The sequence below is a fragment of the Oncorhynchus keta genome, chromosome 19, assembly GCF_023373465.1.
Source record: "Oncorhynchus keta strain PuntledgeMale-10-30-2019 chromosome 19, Oket_V2, whole genome shotgun sequence".
In the NCBI taxonomy this organism is placed as follows: domain Eukaryota; kingdom Metazoa; phylum Chordata; class Actinopteri; order Salmoniformes; family Salmonidae; genus Oncorhynchus; species Oncorhynchus keta.
The window spans coordinates 40,712,016-40,734,775 of record NC_068439.1 but is presented as its reverse complement, the minus strand read 5'-3'; the positions used below and the strand labels follow the sequence as shown (position 1 = coordinate 40,734,775).

Genomic DNA, 22,760 nt, shown 5'->3' with positions numbered 1-22,760 from the left:
ATCTGCATGAACATACCTTAAGCAAGGAGGCAATAAGATGTGGCCAGGGTAATAAATTGCAATGTCTACTGTGAGACGCCCAAGACAGCGCTACAGGGAGACAGAACGGACAGCTGATCGTTCTCGCAGTGGCAGACCACGTGTAACACCTGCACAGGATCGGTACATCCGAACATCATACCTGCGGGACAGGTACAGGATGGCAACAACAACTGCCCAAGTTACACCAGGAACGCACAATACCTCCATCAGTGCTCAGACTGTCTGCAATAGGCTGAGAGAAGCTGGACTGAGGGCTTGTCAGCCTGTTGTAAGGCAGGTTCTCACCAGACATCACCAGCAACAACGTCACCTATGGGCACAAACCCACCGTCGCTGGACCAGACAGGACTGGCAAAAAAATGCTCTTCACTGACGAGTCTTGGTTTTGTCTCACCAGGGGTGATGGTCAGATTCGCTTTTATCGTCGAAGGAATGAGCGTTACACCGAGGCCTGTACTCTGGAGCGGGATCAATTTGGAGGGTCAGTCATGGTCTGGGGCGGTGTGTCACAGCATCATCGGACTGAGCTTGTTGTCATTGCAGGCATTCTCAACGCTGCGCATTACAGGGAAGACATCGTCCTCCCTCAAGTGGTACCCTTCCTGCAGGCTCATCCTGACATGACCCTCCAGCATGACAATGCCACCAGCCATACTGCTCGTTCTGTGCGTGATTTCCTGCAAGACAGGAATGTCAGTGTTCTGCCATGGCCAGCGAAGAGCCCGGATCTCAATCCTATTGAGCACGTCTGGGACCTGTTGGATCGGAGGGTGAGGGCTAGGCTTTTTATACCTACAGGGGTCATAAAATGATACGACAATCTTAAAACAATTCCATGTTAGCTTAGTAGATTTTGCAATCCAAGGGCTTAGACCTAGAAGGGTTTTAAACCCCCCAAAATGTGCCTTGTCCGTTCTGTAATGTAACTCTACATTACTATGCTTGGCAGTAGGCTAGACATTGTCTCAAAGCAATAAACAGTCACGCATCAATGATCAAATGTTTCTTTTTTATTATAAATCATTCTTACAAAAATTGGCATGTTTCTATTTCATTTACCTCTATAAAAGTCATTTGTTAATTACAAGGTAGGCAGGAGGAAGGCATCAGGACAGCTGGGAGCAAATTAAGTTGTTAAAAAATATATATATCTCGTCTGTCTGATACAGCCAAGTACTGATAAATAATTCCATAGAAGTGGTCATGCAGGTGCGTTGTCGGCCATCACCACAGTTTAATATCCGACAGAAGAGTGGTCCAGAATGAATGAAAGCGGTGCTAAATCTCCAGTGTACGTCCAGTTGAACGAGAGCCCTGTATGACGCTCCTCTTCTGACTGACAGTTCAAATGGCGGTTTGTTACCATGAGCTCAAAATCCTACATTTGATTGAAAAACAAAAACAAATCACAGACAGAACCATCCTGCACATCCAACCACACTGATACAGATGCCATGCATTGATAAACCATAGAATGTCTGGTATCCTATGGTTTTATGGAAGGATATGTTTAAATGAGAGTTGTTTTACATTTGTACCAGATATGACAGTCAAGAGAATTGTCAGTTTTCCCCAAACTATCAATGAGTATGCAGATGTGGACAGTGACAAAAAAAACATGGTGAATCTAAAACACACTGTAGCAACAAACGAAAACCCTCGATCTGTCTAAGAGACCCAGCTGCCATCGAAATGCTCACAGCAAATCCAATTCTAGATTGGTATCATCTTGTCTCCATGGTGATTATGAATAAACTGACATGGTAACACAAATGGATTTCTATAATGGTTGCAGTTGCTCTATAGATGAAGATTTTAAAAGCAAAAAGGGATGGTTTTATTCCATGGAAACAAAAATATATATATATATATTTGCAACAATTAACCCTCCTATTATGTTGTAGGTCAATTTGACCCATTTCCACATTTGTGTTGTCTAAAATACTAGTTAACCTCTTCCTCCATGAAAATTACTTTTCCTCATTTAGGGTCATGAACCTAACTTCAAAATGTGGACACGCTAATATGTTGTGGAATGTGTGTAGATGTTGTATACAAACATGCTGTTGTGGGTCATTTTGACCCAGAGGCTTTCATGTGTATAGATATTTGCACAGGTCGGTCCAAAATAAACGACGCGTCTTTGATGTGTTCCGTTTTGACTGGTTCTGGTTGCACTTTTAGAATGATGTTTCGGGTGGAAAGGAGTTTCCCCAAGCTTCTCCTTCTCAGTGCGAGAGCAGCAGATCGTCATACATAACAGACAGTCATACATATGAGCTCCAAAAGATTTTCAGTCATTGAAGCCTCATCACAAACTTTGGACTGTGACAGTGAAATAGAAGAGGTTTCAGAGACAGGACAATGCTATTGATCCAGATTTGTGAATATTTCTCTGATGAAGAGGATTCGGGAGGTGGAGTCTGCCATACCATCCCCTCCATCCGACGAGAGAGAGAGAGCATCATGCAACAGCCATCATCCAGAGAAGAGCGGACATGGAGTTTACATACACCAAGTTGACTGCCTTTAAATAGCTTGGACAATTCCATAAAATTATGTCATGGCTTTAGAAGCGTCTGATAGGCTAATTGACATCATTTGAGTCAATTGGAGGTGTACCCGTGGATGTATTTCAAGGCCTTTACCGTCCAACTCAGTGCCTCTTCGCTTGACATGGGAAAATCAAAAGAAATCAGCCAAGACCTCAGAAAATAAATTTTAGACCTCCACAAGTCTGGTTCATCCTTGGGAGCAATTTCCAAACGCCTGAAGGTACCACGTTCATCTGTACAAACAATAATAGTATGCAAGTATAAACACCATGGGACTACGCAGCAGTCATACCGCTCAGGAAGGAGAAGCGTCTTGTCTCCTAGAGATCAACGCACTTTGGTGCGAGAAGTGAAAATCAATCCCAGAACAACAGCAAAAGGACCTTGAAGATGCTGGAGGAAACAGGTACAAAATTATCTATATCCGCAGTAAAACGAGTCCTATATCAACATAACCTGAAAGGCCGCTCAGTAAGGAAGAAGCGACTGCTCCAAAACTGCCATAAAAAAGCCCAACTACGGTTTGAACTGCACATGGGGGACAAATATTGTACTTTTTGGAGAAATGTCCTCTGGTCTGATGAAACAAAAATAGAACTGTTTGGCCATAATGACTCGTTATGTTTGGAGGAAAAAGGGGGAGGCTTGCAAGCTGAAGAACACAATCCCAACCATGAAGCAAGGGGGTGGCAGAATCATGTTGTGGGGGTGCTTTGCTTCAGGAGGGACTGATGCACTTCACAAAATAGATGGCATCACGAGGAGAGAAAATTATGTGGATATATTGAAGTAACATCAAGACATCAGTCAGGAAGGTAAAGCTTGGTCACAAATGGGTCTTCCAAATGGACAATGACCCCAAGCATACTTCCAAAGTTGTGGCAAAATGGCTAAAGGACAAAGTCAAGGTATTGGACTGGCCATCATAAAGCGCTGACCTCAATCCCATAGAAAATTTATGGGCAGAACTGAAAAAGCGTGTGCGAGCAAGGAGGCCTACAAACCTGACTCGGGTACACCAGCTCTGTCAGGAGGAATGGGCCAAAATTCACCCAACTTATTGTGGGAAGCTTGTGGAAGGCTATCCGAAATGTTTGAAAGTTAAACAATTTAAAGGCAATGCTACCAAATACCAATTGAGTGTATGTAAACGTCTGACCCACTGGGAATGGGATGAAAGAAATAAAAGCTGAAATAAATCCTTTGCTCTACTATTATTCTGACCTTTCACATTCTTAAAATAAATTGGTGATCCGAACTGACCTAAAATAGGGAATTTTTACTAGGATTAAATGTCAGGAATTGTTTAAAACTGAATTTAAATGTATTTGGCTGAGGTGTATGTAAACTTCCGACTTCAACTGTACATCTGCAGAAAGCACACACGTGCATTGTGTTCAACATGTGGGATAATTCTGACCAATAGGGTCAAATCACACCTAAGTGTTACTGAAAAAAAAAAAAAAAAAAAAACACCTTGGGGAAACAGAAAATGCAAGTCGCTCTGGATAAGAGCGTCTGCTAAATGACTTAAATGTAAATGTAAATATATTTTACCAATAGTTCAATGTAGAGTTTTGGAAATCAAATGTTCTTGTATTTCTTCTTTATGAAAGGTCTGACAAGACAAACGTTTTGGCTGTTTTTACTTGATTCTTTGACTGTCGAGTGCGTTTACACTGTGCGGGTCAATCTGACCCATACCACAATGGACTTATTTTTTTCCCGCCCAGCAAAGCACAAGGGTTAAAGAAATGTATACAACTTACAAAATGAGATTTCTTTTTTTGCTCATCAACTATTCCTTCAGCCATGAAATCCTGTTATTTTCCCCTGTCATTTCATACTATACACAGTCTGGTTTTTCTCACATATGAAAATAAATATACATGTTTATGTACAGAAATGTTAATGTCTCTGGTTTCGCCCGTGAAGTCAATGTGCAAGGCTGGGGACTTTCGCTCTTGAGATATAACAAGTTCGTTCAGACAATTCGAGATAGAAAAAGGCTTGATACAAAGATGGTTGACTGAACTTCAAAAAAAGGGGACCAGATGCAGGCCAACTTTTTTCAGAATCATTGAGATGCATGTCTAGTGCCAAGAGATCCAAGGCTTGCTGTAAGTCAACATCAAAATACAACGTAAATCTCTCTTGGCCAATATCAAGTCATACAAGTTCATTCCAAAAAACTTCTCCCGAGTACATTGCCAGAAAGAAAATAAACATGAAATGCAAACATTTTGTGAAAAAAACAAACAATATATTGACAATATACCAGCTTTGAAACTGTACTAAATCTAACTGTACTGTAGTATGAAGTGTTATGCTGATAATATCACATTTGACATTGTGAAAATAACAAGAGTAGATGGGCCAGGCCCACCAATGACACAATATCAACTCATTGGCCATGTATACACCTAGTGGACACTGACCTCCATTGATTGTTTCCTGATATGGAAGATGAAAACAACATCAAAATGAGAAAGAGAATCTACAACGCCGTCAATAAGAAATGACGCAGATACGACGAAGGGGATAGAAGAAAAAAAACGGATAGTTGGAGCTTTGGCTCACAGCTGATACACTATGGGCCGGTTTCTCGGGAGCCAGATGCAGCCCAGTTCTGAACAAAAATGCACTTTCAAATGAACACCTTCAGTCACCTTCACAATAAAAAAAGGCCACTCAAGCACACTTACGCTCCTTCAAGTCTTCAGACATTCAAGTACCTGTTCGAGTGAACTAGCAGGGCTCTTTGTGTGGTACAAAGACTAAAGCCTGTTCACAATAGGATTTCACTATAAAGCCATGAGCTTCCACATCTCAAAGCTATTTCCTTGAAATTGATCAATTAAAAGGAAGTATGGAGGTTTTTCATATCTGACCACAATACTAAACAACGTGTCAGACCAAATGTAGATGAGCTGGGATGAGTCTATTGTGAGCACACCAGCATCACATGAAAACTAGGAGCAACAGAAATGATGAACAAAGAGGGTAATGAAGAACGTTACAATGACAAGGCTCGGTGAAGGGGGAGCTGGTTGTCTGTACGCCTCGAGCCAAAGGGTCATGGTTGTGGGTCACCGCATCCAGAGCAGAGTCAGACATGATGGGAAATATAGAGACAGACGGTTTCAGCATGGGCTGCTCCCCAGGGAAACCAACACTTCAAATGAAATATCTTTCTCTAATTAAACACAAAACATATGTCCTCTGACAAATAGTGTAGGAAATGCCTACGTCTATCGAATGGCTTTGAGGCTTGTATTTCACCAACATCATTATGATGAGGGCATCTAGGAAGAACAGCGAATATTACAGAGGGCATTTTGACCAGATCGCATGTTCTCCTGCTTTCGATATCGATTTACGGAAAATATGTGCAATAAGCAATTTTAAAAAGGCAGCCCTAATGTGAATTTCGGGGACATGGCACAACAGACGAGTCACTGAAATCTGTAACACCCCTGTGGAAATGAAGCAGGGTCTAAATTTAGCATGCACTCCTGCCACGGGATTGCTCAAACAATAAAGGGGAAATAAAGAAATGGGTGAAAAGGGTTTGGTTTAGAAGGCAGTGTTCTGCTCCATTTCATCCAGGAATGTTCATGTTGCTCATTCCGACAGAGGGAAAGTGCTCCGCTTGGGCTTTTGGTGGGGATGAGCCTACATTCAACCTCTGTACACACACTGGTACGGAGCTTCTGAGGGGAAAGACGAGGAGAAAAGTGGAACTGCTTTTGAGAGTTGAGAGTTTTGAAGGAAAAAGGGTACATCTAAAATGTGACATGCTTCTGGCTTATCGTTGTGATAAATCAGAGAAACAGACAGAAATAAAAATCTAACTATCAGAAAATCAAAGACTGAGCATAGAGTGGGTGTTCCTGTGGGTTTTGCGACTGCCTCATGGCAATATGAGTGGCACCATTTGAAAACGGTGGCTTTTAAACCACCCTTCCAGTAAAATAACAAAAATATAAGGGGGGAGCTTGGACTCAACTTTTCTCGATCTTTACTACAAAATGTTGAATTTAATTTAATCAGGGGACAGTTCTTAGGAAGATAAGACCCCAAGGCTTCAAACCAGTGTACATATGGGAGGGAAGTATGGTTAGGAAAGTAATGGAGGAACCTGGTTTCCTAGGGTCCAGAGCAGGGGCTGGTGGTGAGTGTCTCAGTGGTCCTGATGCAGACATAGGGAGGTCATGAAGGAGTCACGGTGGGGTTGCATTGACTCTAGGTTACCAGCCCGGGGCGGATCTGATCTGAGGTTGGGTTGCCATGTTGGACACCTCCCTTCCTCTACCATCCTGCACATGTGCAGAGAGTCGCAGGAAAGTCTGTCGTAATCCGCTCCTTCGTGGCATTCATACAAAAAAAGTATTCTACCCAAGAGTCTCGTCAGTAGTGTCTGTGTGTGTTTATGTGAACGTACTACAGATCTGTATATTCTGTGTGTGTATACGCATAGTTCTCCAGACACCATTTCGCTCGTCAAGTCCTGGCGCTGCTGTAGTCATTGGCAATGTGCTGAGTGGAAGACAGAGCTGTAGCGCCGCCTTAGATTGGGCTCCAGGTGGCTGACTGTTCTACTGCCACTGTCGTGGTCCTCCTTCGGCTACCGCTTCCCCCGGCCTCTCTGGCAGGGGGTGCACATCCTGTCAGAGCCTCTCAATGTCCCTGTATTTCTTGCGCAGGATGGAGACCTGGTCCTTGAACAGCACCGGGTCCAGCCTCATTTGGGAGTGGACCAGGGGCATGCCGCCAAACCAGCTGGCGAACTTGTTCATGCACGTCTGCCGCTGGGCGAAGTGGTCCGGGTCGGCCCAGCGCGAAGCCCGCGACGACTGCACGGCGGGAGGAGAGAGAAAAATGGAAGATATTGTTAGATCACAGCAGCATGTCATGACACTAAATAAGGTCAGGGTTTCTCAAAATGGTGGGGACTAGAGCTGGGCGATATAGACAAAAATCCATAGTGATAAATGGACATTTTTTGCAATAACAATAAAACAGCTATACATTATTTTTTGGGGTGGGGGGTGCTAAAGCTGGGTAATATGGAGAAAAAGTCATATTGCCATAAATGTAACTATTTTGCTCTATATCAACAATATATATATTTTTATGGAAACTTTACATTAGCGGCAGGGCTCTAGACTATTTTTTTCCAGTGCCAAGTAAGACAACCGAGATTAACTGAATAAAAAAAGAAAGCCAATTCAACTAACATATCCAAGAAAAGCATGAGTGATATTTTGATGTGCAACCTGTCAAAATAGGATGCAGAATTATCTGATTTCATTCGGGCTTTTCAGTTACGAAGGACATCTGCATCTTTATAGTGACTGAGTGTTTTGATACACCATCCAAAATCGAATTAATAACGTCACCATGCTCAAATAGATATTCAATGTCTGCTTTAAAAAATGGTTTTCCACATCGACCAATAGGTGCCCGTTTTTTGCGAGGCACTGGAAAACCTCACTAGTCTTTGTGGTCGCTACAGATAATTGTATGTTTGGGGTACAGAGACAAAGTAGTCATTAAAAAAATCATGTTAAACACTATTATTGCACAGAGGAAGGCCATGCAAGTTGTGACTTGTTAAGAACATTTTTTACTCCCGATTTCCTCCTGAAGGAACTGTATACACTCACAGAAAGCTGGGACTCATCTCGGTAACAAAAACAAGAGTTTCTTTGAAAACAATCATTTTTGAACAAGGGTCACATTCTTGTGCTGCTTTCCCTTTTCTAAACAGGCGACAGGTTTCTAGCCTAAAGGAGGGCATTTTCTTGCTCCCCACGTCACCGCGAATCTCTGTTCTGAGATCTCTGCTCTGTTTGAAAATCACTGTTTTTAAAAAAGTTTTCATTTTTGACGTCATCAGGTGAAACTTTTTCCACATATGTTAACACTGGTATTGTGCTTTCAAATTTGGTTGAAAAGTGGTGGAGGTGCCCTTTAACTTCCACTAACCAAACCATCAGCACGAGCAATTCAACAAATGGCAATAATGTTTTCAATTAGACTTTTGCTTCAAAAGCAGCTCAAACATATCATGTAAGCATGAACTTCATAGGCACTGTCATAGGATGCCACCTTTCAAACAAGTCATTTGTCAAATTTCTGCCCTGCTAGAGCTGCCCCGGTCAACTGTAAGTGCTGTTATTGTGAAGTGGAAATGTGTAGGAGCAACAGCGGCTCAGCCGCGACGTGGTAGGCCACACAAGCACACAGAACTGGAAAGCCTTCCCAGAAGAGTGAAGGCTGTTATAGCACCAGAGGGGGGAACATCTCCGTATTAATGCCCATGATTTTGGAAACAGATGTTTGACGAGCAGGTGTCCACATACTTTTGTAGTGTTACCACGGCTTTTAGCCAATCAGCATTCAGGGCTAGAACCCACCCAGTTTCTAACCTGAATTTGCAGGTTATACGCACCAGACAAGCTTCTGGGAGAGCACTATGGTTGATTACTAATCATGTTGGTAACAAGTTTAAAATAGCAATACGGCACCTTGGGGGTTTGTGGTATATATATATCATGGCTAACTGCTATATCCAGGCACTCCGCATTGTGTCGTGCTTAAGAACAGCTCTTAGCCTTGGTATATTGGCCATATACCACACCCCCTCGGGCCGTATTGCTATTTTAAACTGCATGTGTGAAGAACAACCGATGAGCAGCAGGTGCTTCTAATCAGGGTTGCAACTAATCTACCAATCAGCGATGTAGCTTTTCTGGTCTACCTGTATATTGGTCACAAAGAAATACAGAATTATCGTATGGTATGGGAAAAGGCACGAAGGGCAGTAAGCTTCATGCGACATCTTTTTGAGTGCGAACCCATTACCTTTTTGTTTACCAACGTAATTAGAACAGTAAAAAGTAATTGATCCGTCAACAAATATTTTTGCATCATACCCGTAAGTATATTGTCTGATATACACAAGGCTGAAATGCTGTTTCAGCCAATCAGCATCCAGTACCCAAACTACCCGGTTTATAATATATATATATACACACACACACACACACACACCTGTCCCATCATGGTCTCTTTGTACTGCTTCTTCTGGGTGACCTTGATTGGCGGCAGCTTGGTGACGGCGGACACCAGAAAGTTCATGAGGATGTCCTCACAGTTGGCCAGCTGGTCCACCATGCCCTTCAGGCTGACAGGCAGGAAGTTTGTGTAAAGGAAGTGGTAATATCTGAGGAGGAAGAAAACATTAGTGAACAGGAAGTGGTAATATCTGGAGGGGAGAAGAAAGAGTCGAGAGGGTGATTTGGAAGTGTTTGGAAAGATCTGTGACGGCGTACTCAAGATCGAGTTCGGATCGATTTCTTTGAGTTAATCAACGCTAAATCAAGCAGTTCAATGTCCGTTTTATAGACATGAATTGAGTCTTTGTTGAACAACTGTATGAAAAAGACAATGTAATGAGGGTTGGGATAAGATTCATCATGCTCCACTCAACATGACTGACGTATGTAGCCTCAGGCTACTTCCTACAGTAGTGTTCCGTAGAGGCTGATGTCACTTTCAAATCAGCCATTACAATGAGCCCATCCTCTGACGTCTTCCTCCACTAGTAGCCAGTGCTTTGACTTGAGTAGGAGCTCACTGGACCCGAGAACTGGCACCTCAAATTCTCTACCGCTTGACTTCCTTTACCCCTTATTGAATATTAGCTCCAAGGTATTGTGAAGTTCCTGCACCGAAATACAAACAGTACCGGCATCCAAAATAAGTACTGGAACCTACAGTGCCTTGCAAAAGTATTCACCCCTTTGCCGTTTTTCCTATTTTGTTGCATTTACAACCTGTAATTGAAGCAGATTTTAATTAGGATTTCATGTAATGGACACAAAATAGTCCAAATTGGTGAAATGAAAAAAATACCTTGTTTAAAAAAAATAGAATAAATAAATAACAGAAAAGTGGTATTCACCCCCTTCGCTATATGAAGCCCCTAAATAAGATCTGGTCCAACCAATTACCTTCTAAGTCACATAATTAGTTAAATCATGCCCATCTGTGTGCAACATCCCACGGAGCACCATTAAATCCATTATTAAAAAATTGAAAGAATATGGCATCACAACAAACCTGCCAAGAGAGGGCCGTCCACCAAAACTCATGGACCAGACAGGAGGGCATTAATCAGAGAGGCAACGAAGACAAAATTGAAGTAGCTGCAAAGCTCCACAGCAGAGATCGGAGTATCTGCCCATGGAACCACTAAGCTGTACACTCCACAGAGCTGGGCTTTACGGAAGAGTGGCCAGAAAAAAAGCCATTGCTTAAAGAAAAAAAAATAAGCAAACATGTTTGGTGCTTGCCAAAAGGCATGTGGGAGACTCCCCAAACATATGGAAGAAGGAATTTTAAAATTTAGCTTTTTGGCCATCAAGGAAAATACTATGTCTGGCACAAACCCAACACCTCTCATCACCCCGAGAACACCACCCTCACAGTGAAGCATGGTGGTGGCAGCATCATACTGTGGGGATGTTTTTCATCGGCAGGGACTGGGAAACTGGTCAGAATTGAAGGAATGATGGATGGCACTAAATACGTGGAATATCTTGACGGAAACCGTTAGTCTTCCAGAGACTTGAGACTGGGACGGAGGTTCACCTTCCAGCAGGACAATGACCCTATGCATACTGCTAAAGCAACACTCGAGTGGTTTAAGGGGAAACATGTAAATGTATTGGAATGGCCTAGTCAACACCCAGACCTCAATCCAATTGAGAATCTGTGGTATGACTTAAAAGGTTGCTGTAAACCAGCAGAACCAATCCAACTTGGAGACGAAGCAGTTTTTCCTTGAAGAATGGGCAAAAATCTCAGTGGCTAGATGTGCCAAGCTTATAGAGGCATACCCCAAGGGACTTGCAGCTGTAATTGCTGCAAAAGGTGTCTCTATAAAGTATTGACTTTGGGGGGTCAATAGTTATGCACGCTTAAGTTATTTCTTGTTTCTTTCACCACCAAAAATATTTTGTATCTTCAAAGTGGTAGGCATGTTGTGTAAATCAAATGATACAAACCCCACAAAAATACATTTTAATTCCAGGTTGTAAGGTAACAAAGGAAAATGCCAAGGTGGGTGAATATCAAAAAAGCAGAACCAAGAACAGATACAGCCCTTGGTTCACTCCAGACCTGACTGCCCTCGACCAGCACAAAAACATCCTGTGGCGGACTGCAATAGCATCGAATAGCCCCCGTGATATGCAACTGTTCAGGGAAGTCAGGAACCAATACACGCAGTCAGTCAGGAAAGCTAAGGCCAGCTTCTTCAGGCAAAAGTTTGCATCCTGTAGCTCCAACTCCAAAAAGTTCTGGGACACTGTGAAGTCCATGGAGAACAAGAGCACCTCCTCCCAGCTGCCCACTGCACTGAGGCTAGGAAACACGGTCTCCACCGATAAATCCATGATTATCGAAAACTTCAATAAGCACTTCTCAACGGCTGGCCATGCCTTCCGCCTGGCTACTCCAACCTCGGCCAACAGCTCCGCCCCCCCGTAGTTCCTCACCCAAGCCTCTCCAGGTTCTCCTTTACCCAAATCCAGATAGCAGATGTTCTGAAAGAGCTGCAAAACCTGGACCCGTACAAATCAGCTGGGCTTGACAATCTGGACCCGCTATTTCTGAAACTATCTGCCGCCATTGTCGCAACCCCTATTACCAGCCTGTTCAACCTCTCTTTCATATCGTCTGAGATCCCCAAGGATTGAAAGCTGCCGCAGTCATCCCCCTCTTCAAAGGAGGAGACACCCTGGACCCAAACTGCTATAGACCTATATCCATCCTGCCCTGCCTATCTAAGGTCTTCGAAAGCCAAGTCAACAAACAGGTCACTGACCATCTCGAATCCCACCGTACCTTCTCCGCTGTGCAATCTGGTTTCCGAGCCGGTCACGGGTGCACCTCAGCCACACTCAAGGTACTAAATGATATCATAACCGCCATCGATAAAAGACAGTACTGTGCAGCCGTCTTCATCGACCTCGCCAAGGCTTTCGACTCTGTCAATCACCAAATTCTTATCGGCAGACTCAACAGCCTCGGTTTTTCGGATGACTGCCTTGCCTGGTTCACCAATTACTTTGCAGACAGAGTTCAGTGTGTCAAATCAGAGGGCATGCTGTCCGGTCCTCTGGCTGTCTCTATGGGGGTGCCACAGGGTTCAATTCTCGGGCCGACTCTTTTCTCTGTATATATCAATGATGTTGCTCTTGCTGCGGGCGATTCCCTGATCCACCTCTACGCAGACGACACCATTCTATATACTTTCGGCCCGTCATTGGACACTGTGCTATCAAACCTCCAAACGAGCTTCAATGCCATACAGCACTCCTTCCGTGGCCTCCAACTGCTCTTAAACGCGAGTAAAACCAAATGCATGCTTTTCAACCGTTCGCTGCCTGCACCCGCATGCCCGACTAGCATCACCACCCTGGATGGTTCCAACCTTGAATATGTGGACATCTATAAGTACCTAGGTATCTGGCTAGACTGCAAACTCTCCTTCCAGACTCACATCAAACATCTCCAATCAAAAATCAAATCCAGAGTCGGCTTTCTATTCCGCAACAAAGCCTCCTTCACTCACGCTGCCAAGCTTACCCTAGTAAAACTGACTATCCTACCGATCCTCGACTTCGGCGATGTCATCTACAAAATGGCTTCCAATACTCTACTCAGCAAACTGGATGCAGTCTATCACAGTGCCATCCGTTTTGTCACTAAAGCACCTTATACCACCCACCACTGCGACTTGTATGCTCTAGTCGGCTGGCCCTCACTACATATTCGTCGCCAGACCCACTGGCTCCAGGTCATTTACAAGTCCATGCTAGGTAAAGCTCCGCCTTATCTCAGTTCACTGGTCACGATGGCAACACCCATCCGTAGCACGCGCTCCAGCAGGTGTATCTCACTGATCATCCCTAAAGCCAACACCTCATTTGGCCGCATTTCGTTCCAGTACTCTGCTGCCTGTGACTGGAACGAATTGCAAAAATCGCTTAAGTTGGAGACTTTTATCTCCTCACCAACTTCAAACATCAGCTATCCGAGCAGCTAACCGATCGCTGCAGCTGTACATAGTCTATAGGTAAATAGCTCACCCTTTTTCACCTACCTCATTCCCATACTGTTTTTATACTGTTTTTATTTATTTACTTTTCTGCTCTTTTGCACACCAATATCTCTACCTGTACATGCCCATCTGATCATTTGTCACTCCAGTGTTAATCTGCAAAATTGTATTATTCGCCTACCTCCTCATGCCTTTTGCACACATTGTATATAGACTGCCCATTTTTTTTTCTACTGTGTTATTGACTTGCTAATTGTTTACTCCATGTGTAACTCTGTGTTGTCTGTTCACACTGCTATGCTTTATCTTGGCCAGGTCGCAGTTGCAAATGAGAACTTGTTCTCAACTAGCCTACCTGGTTAAATAAAGGTGAAATAAAAAAAATAATAAAAAAAAAAAATATCCTCCCTCGCAAGCCACTGTATTTCAGTCCAAGTCAACCACTGCTGGTAGTGTTGTACTGTATATTAAGGGTGAATTTGGCCCTCGACACTGATCTTGCGTAAGTTTTGCATTTCCCTACTAATGGTTAAGCTAAAGATTTGGGGAGGGGAAGCTTATCCTAGATCTATACCTAAGGGAACATTCACCCCAGAGCTTGTACTGTAGCTTTCTGTACCTGTGGTAGATGGCAGCTCCGGTCAGCACCATGGAGTAGTCGTTGGTCCACTTGGAAGTGTAGCCCCAGCGCTCCTTGTTACTGTCCCAGAAGTGGCTCCGGGCCGGGTAGCCCACCAACCTCTCTGGAAAGCTCTGCCACACCGTGAAGGCAAAGTCCACCTGAGGAGGAAGACAAAGCGTCAGGGTATTAAAGGGATACTTTTGGATTTTGGCAATGAGACCCTTTATCTACTTCCCCAGAGTCAGATGAACTTGTGGATACCATTTTAATGTCTGTGTTCAGTGTGAAAGAAGTTAGCGGGGGATTCACGCGTCAATGCTAACTAGCGTTAGCGCAATGACTTGCTAGCAGATACCATAGACTTCAAGTCATTGAGCTGATGCTAGTTAGCAACAAACTGCACGCAGACACATAAGAATGGTATCCACGAGTTCATCGGACTCTGGGGAAAGTAGATAAAGCGCCTTATTGCCAAAATCCTGACGTATCCCTTCAACACACATACATAATGAATGCACATTCTCTACATGTGCATAGGCATAGACAGATGCACCCCCCCCTCGAGTCCCCCGCACACAATTACAACTCATAACACACAGACATTACAAAAAAAGTGTTTTCAAAAGCCCCCTGCAGTTGGCTGACCTCTCGCTGGTTGATCAAAGCATTTAAACAAATAATTAGAGAAAACATCAGACGGAGTCTGGCTGGTTCCAGCAGCTGCCAGAAAAACCAGAGTCTGCGTCCCAAATGGCACCATACTCCCAATATAGTGCACTACTTTTGTCGTCAAAAGTAGTGCTCTATGTCAGGAATAGGGTGCCATTTTGGACGAATAGAGTGCCTCCACCAGAGACTAAATTAAGAGTGTGTAATAACGCAACCACATGGTCGCCACAAAAACAGCCTTTATGGGCTCCCACTCAAAACCTCGTCTCGGCAACATCTGTGTTCTCATGGTGTTATGCCAAACTCTTGTGCTCGAGGAATGAAGAGAAAAGCCACCCTAGGACGGAGAAATTAAACAGCACATCCATTTAAAAAGCCACAATGGCGAGTTCCTCAATTTGCAGGGGATCACAACTCGATTAGAGATGACAATCAGACAGAGAGCAATGTAGAGGAAGATGGGGAGAGCAAGAAGTTGTAAAAAAAACAACATAAGGAGTGGGAGGGACAGAAGGATAGAGAAAGAGCGCAATAGAGAAACTGCTAGAGATAAAATGAGAGAGAAAAGGGGAGATGGCTACGTACTACAGTATATAACAGCGGGAGGAAGAGAAAGTTGCATGTGGGACAAAAGTGACACAGAGCGAAGCAGTGAGAGAGGGAGGCTTGGAGCGCTCTATACTTTCATTCGCTCTCTCTCCCTACCGCTGTACTCTCATAGGGCCAGCCAGCCTTGGTCCCTGGCAGGCGTGTATTGCTGCCGGAGCGCAGTGGTGCTCCGTCTCTGTAGCGTGGACGCTACACAAAACAATGAAACGCCTACTCGCAATAAAGCGGTCCTCGCAAACAGTGCAATGATATAACAAAAAAGAAAAAAAATGTTGTTTGTTCCTGAACTGGCCGGATGGCAGAGCCTTCAGCGCCACTTAACTTCTCTAACATCATTGCGCGATCCTGGCGCGGTCCATTCAGCGCCACTTAAAATTATGTCTCATCAAGATCCGTTTCCTTACGCCTAACAGTAATACTGAACACTTATTGTTTCAAATAGAAAATGATCATGTCTCACAATGGCGCTCGTTTAGTAAAGTGGGACCAAAGCTGAATCAATGTCTTACAAGATCGCATCATGATTAATGTGCTTGTTACATAACAGAACCTAATATAATAGCATAGCAGGACTATAAGGTTACCGTTACACCCCAAACACCTCCTCATCTCTAATTATATGTTAAGGATGGTTAGCTGAAGCAGAATAGTCTTTTTTTTTAATCAAGCAACAAAACTCAACAGCGAGGGCAGGATTTATGCTTTGGTTGAAACAGAATACAAGAAAGGCTAATAGTTTGTTAGCACAATCTACTCTAATTCATTCACCAAAACACTAATTCATGAAACTGATTAAGTTTGGACGTTTCACCGGTAAAAAAAAAAAACGTGAAGAAATACCATTGACTATTTTGATTAAGTAGCCTGCTATGCCTAACTTTGTGTTTGAAGGTGTTAAAAATTGAAAATGTGCTTTAGACAATGTGTGTGGTCATAGGCAGACTTTGCAATTGGAGGATGCATTTTATGCACATTCTATAAATGATAGGCTATTCAATTGGCTACATCTGTCGGTACAAACTTGGAGGAAATGATGTAATTTACATATGTTTTGTGTTGCACTCCCGCACCCCCCAAAAAATAGCACTATACCACTGGTCCTTGTGCTCACACAGCACCACACAAAGCGCTGAGGGCCCTGGAGTCACACCAACGGTGACATCATTATCCCTACCAGCAGAACAGAGCTGAGCTGAGCCCAGTCTGGATGGCCGCTACACCGAGAGGGGGGCAAAGAGAAAGCGGGTTGAGAGATGTAGTGGAAAGATCGAGACCGGCAGGGAAAGAGAGAGTTTGCTGACGACACACAACAGCGGTAGGCCTGAGCACTGACAACTATGAGACAGCCTATAGGGAGCAGGTCAGAGACCTGGCAGTGTGGTGTCAGGGCAACAACCTCTCCCTCAATGTGAGCAAGACAAAGGAGGTGATCGTGGACTACAGGAAAAGGCGGGCCGAACAGGCCCCCTTTAACATTGACGGGGCTGTAGTGGAGCAGGTCGAGAGTTCCTTGGTGTCCACATCACCAACAAACTATCATGGTCCAAACACTCCAAGACAGTTGTGAAGAGTGCACGACAACACCTACAGCCGCAACATCAAGAGCATCCTGACCGGTTGCATCACCACCTGGTATGGCACTACAGAGTAGAGGTCGACCGATTAATTAGGACCGATTTCATGTTTTCATAACAAATCGGAAATCTGTATTTTGGGTGCCGATTTAAAACAATCTTTATTTAACTAGGCAAGTCAGTTAAGAAACACATTCTTATTTAGCCTCGTTCAGGGGCAGAACGACAGATTTTCACCTTGTCAGCTCGGGGGACCCATTCTTGCAACGTTACAGTTAACTAGTCCAACGCAATAACGACCTGCCTCTCTCTAGTTGCACTCCACAAGGAGACTGCCTGTTACGCAAATGCAGTAAGCCAAGGTAAGTTGCTAGCTAGCATTAAACTTATTTATAAAAAACAAATCACTAGTTAACTACACATGGTTGATGATATTACTAGATATTATCTAGCGTGTCCTGCGTTGCATATAATCTGACTGAGCATACAAGTATCTGACTGAGCGGTGGTAGGCAGAAGCAGACGCGTAAACATTCATTCAAACAGCACTTTCATGCGTTTTGCCAGCAGCTCTTCGTTGTGCGGCAAGCATTGCGCTGTTTATGACTTCAAGCCTATCAACTCCCGAGAGGAGGCTGGTGTAACCGATGTGAAATGGCTAGCTAGTTAGCGCGCGCTAATAGCGTCTCAAACGTCACTCGCTCTGAGCCTGTGGTTGTTTCCCTTGCTCTGCATGGGTGACACTGCTTCGAGTGTGGCTGTTGTCGATGTGTTCCTGGTTCGAGCCCAGGTAGGAGCGAGGAGAGGGACGGAAGCTATACTGTTACACTGGCAATACTAAAGTGCCTATAAGAATATCCAATAGTCAAAGGTTAATGAAATACAAATGGAATAGAGGGAAATAGTCCTATAATTCCTATAATAACTACAACCTAAAACTTCTACCTGGAAATATTGAAGACACATGTTAAAAGGAACCACCAGCTTTCATATGTTCTCATGTTCTGAGCAAGGAACTTAAACGTTAGCTTTCTTACATAGCACATATTGCACTTTTACACTTTGTTTTTGCATTATTTAAATCAAATTGAACATGTTTTATTATTTACTCGAGGCTAAAATGATTTTAATTTATGTATTATATTAAGTTAAAATAAGTGTTCATTCAGTGTCGTTGAAATTGTCATTATTACAAAAACAATATTTGTAAAAAAATATATATTTAAAAAAAAAGTCTGATTAATCGGTATTGGCTTTTTTGGTCCTCCAATAATCGGTATCGGCGTTGAAAAATCATAGATTGGTCGACCAGTACTACTACAGGGGGTGGTGCGTATGACCCAGTACATCCCTGGGGACAAGCTTCCTGCCATCCAGGACCTCCCCAAAAAATTGTCAAAGACTCCAGTCACCCAAGTCATAGACTGTTCTGCTACCGCACGGCAGGTAGCAGAACCAAAAGGCTCCATAACAGCTTCTACTCCCAAGCCATAAGACTGCTGAACAATTCATCAAAATGGCCACCTGGAATATTTACATTGACACCCCCCATTTTTTACACTGCTGCTACTCGCTGTTTATTATCTATGCATAGTCACTTCACCCATACCTACATGTACAAATTACCTCGACTAACCTGTAGTTACGCACATTGACTCGGTATCGGTACCCCCTGTACACGGTAAGGTCTACACCTGTTGTATTCGGCGCATGTGACAAATAAAGCTCGATTTGAAGAGAGAGGAGCGAAAGAGAGAAGAGGGATAGACTGGGGAGCTGCATGGGGAGAGAGTGGCCACAAAAACTATTTTTTAAAGAACAGCATGAGGTAGAGTGAGGGGAGTTTAGAAAAGCAAAGAGTTCAAGGGTAGAAAAGCAGGGAAGAGTACCAGCGCTCTAGAAATAAAGTAGTCCCCCATTCCAACACAGTAGTAGGCAGTATCCTTAGTGATGTGTGGAGGAACACTAACCTCTGTGGTCGAGAGCACCGTATCCTCATCCAGACTGAGCACAGCGTCGGTGACAATGGTCTCGTAGGGCAGGAAGCGACTGCTCATCACCTGCAAAAGGGAGACAGAGAGCACACATGTTCAGCACACTGTCCTCAGTAGTTCAGTTGGTAGAGCATGGCGGTTGCAACACCAGGAAAGAGGGTTTGATTACCGGAACCACCCGTATGTAAAATGTATGCACGCATGACTAAGTCGCTTTGAATAAAAGCATCTGCTAAATGGCATATATTATTATAACAGCCCACTGCAAGGGTAGGATGCAAATACAACTGTGGTAGCCATGCTGGTTAAGTGTACCTTGAATTCTAAATCAGTGTCACCAGCAAAGCACCCCCACACAATCACACCTCCTCCATGCTTCGTGGTGGGAACCACACATGTGGAGATCATCCGTTCACCTACTCCGCGGTTGGAAGCAAAGATCTAAAATTTGGAGTCATTATACCAAAGGACAGATTTCCACCGGTCTAATGTCCATTGCTCGTGTTTCTTGGCCCAATCAAGCCTCTTCTTATATATTGGTTTGCTTTAGTAGTGGTTTCTTTGCAGTAATTCAACCAGGAATGCCTGATTGACGCAGTCTCCTCTGAACAGTTGATGTTGAGATGTGTCTGTTACTTGAACTCTGTGAAGCATTTATTTGGGCTGCAATTCCTGAGGCTGGTAACTCAAATGAACATATCCTCTGCAGCAGAGGTAACTCTGGGTCTTCCTTTCTGTGGCGGTCCTCATGAGAGCCAGTTTCATCATCGCGCTTGATGGTTTTTGCGACTGCACTTGAAGTTCGACATTGACTGACCTTCGTGTCTTAAAGTAATGATGGACTGTCATTTATTTTTGCTTATTTGAGCTGTTCTTGCCATAATATGGACTTGATCTTTCACCAAATAGGTATATCGTCTGTATACCACCCCTAACCTTGTCACAACACAACTGATTGGCTCAAACGCATTAAGGAAAGAAATTCCACAAATTAACAAGGCACACCTGTTTATTTGAAATGCATTCCAGGTGACTACATTATGAAGCTGGTTGAGAGAATGCAAAGAGTGTGCAAAGCTGTCATCAAGGCAAAGGGTGGCTACTTTTAAGAACCTCAAATATAATCTTGATTTGTTTAACAATGTTTTGGTTACTACAGGATTCCATATGTGTTATTTCATAGTTTTGATGTCATTATTATTCTACAAGGTAGAAAATAGTAAAAATAAAGAAAAACCCTTGAATGGAGTAGGTGTCCAAACTTTTGACTGGTTCTGTATATTCACTAGAAATCAAATACCTCCCACACATGCACACAGCCTCACTTTCAGCCAGAGAACTGCACACGCTACACACGCACACCCCCTCCTCGTAACTTGTCTCGGGAGAAAGACTCGGCCCTGAAGGTCGGGTCATTCCAAGAATCCCTGTTCTTTCCGAAAACGTGCCACTTACATAAAACATTGTGTGTTGGGAGTGTGTGTTTAATGCATAAAGCGTTGGGTAGAGAGGTTAGAGAACAGAGGCTGATGTGTCAGAAATACACAGGTGGCCTCGAAACACGTCATACCCACCGACCGCTGCCACAAAGTGCCCTAAACGGAACACACCTTGGCACCCTAAGCCAAATGACTCAGATCGCTGTGTGCTGTAGAACTGTATGTGGCAGAGAAGTACGACTTAATAACACAACTGACTCAAAATGTCTACAATTCCAAGCCACGTTTTGCCACGTTTTAGTCGCTCAGACAGGCCCCCCAAAAAATTATAATCCTTCCCCTCCGTTCCGTTCTCTGCATTCCCACTGACGTGGTGGAAAAAGAGAGCGAAAGAGGGGGGGGGGTTGAGGATGAGACGTGTTCCCATCACAGATGGTTTGTAAACGTTAGAAGTGTGACACGCTCGCCTGGGAGGGCTCGTACACACTAGGAATGTCAGCTCTTAGAGGAGGAATCAGCCTTTGACACTCCTCAGAGAGCAAGAGAGAGGGAAGGAGATAGAGGGCGAAGGAGAGAAAGAGGGAGAGGAAGAAAGGAGAGGGAGATGGGAAGAGAGAAAGAGGGTAGGAAAGTTGGAAAGAGAAAAACAGTGACGTATAGCGAGAGAGGGTAAAGAAAGACACACAAAGACAGAGAGAGTGAGAGAAAGGGCCAACAAAATGTGTTGCGTAAACCACAATAACACTGCTTGGTGGCTCGCTGGGCCTTAAATTGAAGAGTCGTAAAGCAGTGGGCGCATGGCCACCATGCCAGCCCAGAGAGGCCAGGAATAGCTCCTCTCCTTCTGTACTCATACTTCCCACTACTGGGATGGTGGCTCAGAGAGGCTTGCTACGTTTGGCTGGGCCCTCCACAGTAAACAACGAGCCTGCCGCAAGCGTAACAAACCACAGACTTGGGTGGTACTCCGCTCCAGCCGTTGTCGCCGACCCACAGCCAAAGACAACGCTCCCTCTGTGATTGACAGCATAAGAAAACCAGAGATGTGGAGAGAAACCAAAACCCCACCCGCTCCGTTGGGACTGATGAGTGCGAGAAACCAGTCAATTTGATTGACAGCTCAAAAGTTGTGGTGTTAGAGTGAGCCTGACTAACACCCCCACTTCCTGTGTCAACTTTGACCTCTCACGATGAGGGCAAAGAGAGACCAAGACACATTAGTCAAACCCCCTACTGAACACTGACAGACTACAAAGCGTTGTCAAGATAATCTCCTAACAGATTTTTAGAGGTCATTTCCTCGACAACCTACTTTACCTAAACAACGGTTTATGGCTTGGAATTGCAAAGTCAGCAAAAATATTTATTGCGAAACAAGACCAAACTTGAGCATGCATAACTGTTTACCCCCCAAAGTCAAAACTTTGTAGAGACACCTTTTGCCGCATTTAGAGCGGCCAGTCTCTTGGGGTATGTCTCTATAAGCTTGGCACATCTAGCCACTGGGATTTTTGCCCATTCTTCAAGGCAAAACTGCTCCAGCTCCTTTAAGTTGGATGGGTTCCGCTGGTGTACAGCAATCTTTAATTCATACAACAGATTCTCAATTGGATTGAGATCTGGGCATTGACTAGGCCATTCCAAGACATGTAAATGTTTCCCCTTAAACCACTCAAGTGTTGGTTTAGCAGTATGCTTAGGGTCATTGTCCTGATAGAAGTTGAACCCCTCAAATCTCTGGAAGACTGAAACAGGTTTCCCTCTAGAATTTCTCTGGATTTAGTGCCATTCCTTCTATTCTGACCAGTTTCCCAGTCCCTGCGGATGAAACACATCCCCACAGCATGAGGCTGCCACCATGCTTCACTGTGAGGATGGGTGTGCGGGGTGATGAGAGGTGTTGGGTTTGCGCTCGATATAGCATTTTCCTTGATGGGCAAAAAGCTACATTTTAGTCTCATCTGACCAGAGTACCTTCTTCCATATGTTTGGGGAGTCTCCCACATGCCTTTTGGCAAACACCAAACGTGTTTTAAGCAATGGCTTTTTTTCTGGCCACTCTTCCGTAAAATACAGCTCTGTGGAGTGTACAGCTTAAAGTGGTACTATGGACAGTTAC

At 44.0% G+C, this 22,760-nt stretch overlaps 1 protein-coding gene across 1 annotated transcript in view; it reads right to left on the bottom strand.

Moving 5' to 3' along the window:
- Positions 1–1,030: 1,030 nt before the first annotated feature.
- Positions 1,031–22,760, bottom strand: part of LOC118398284 (exostosin-1b) — a 102,487-nt gene continuing 80,757 nt past the window's right edge. The window contains exons 8-11 of the mRNA XM_052470575.1: positions 19,179–19,268; positions 14,354–14,514; positions 9,657–9,828; positions 1,031–7,453 (exon numbers count right to left, since the gene is read on the bottom strand). Of these exons, the coding sequence (XP_052326535.1) occupies positions 7,268–7,453; positions 9,657–9,828; positions 14,354–14,514; positions 19,179–19,268 (609 nt within the window). The 3' untranslated portion in view covers positions 1,031–7,267. The remainder of the gene's footprint in view (positions 7,454–9,656; positions 9,829–14,353; positions 14,515–19,178; positions 19,269–22,760) is intronic.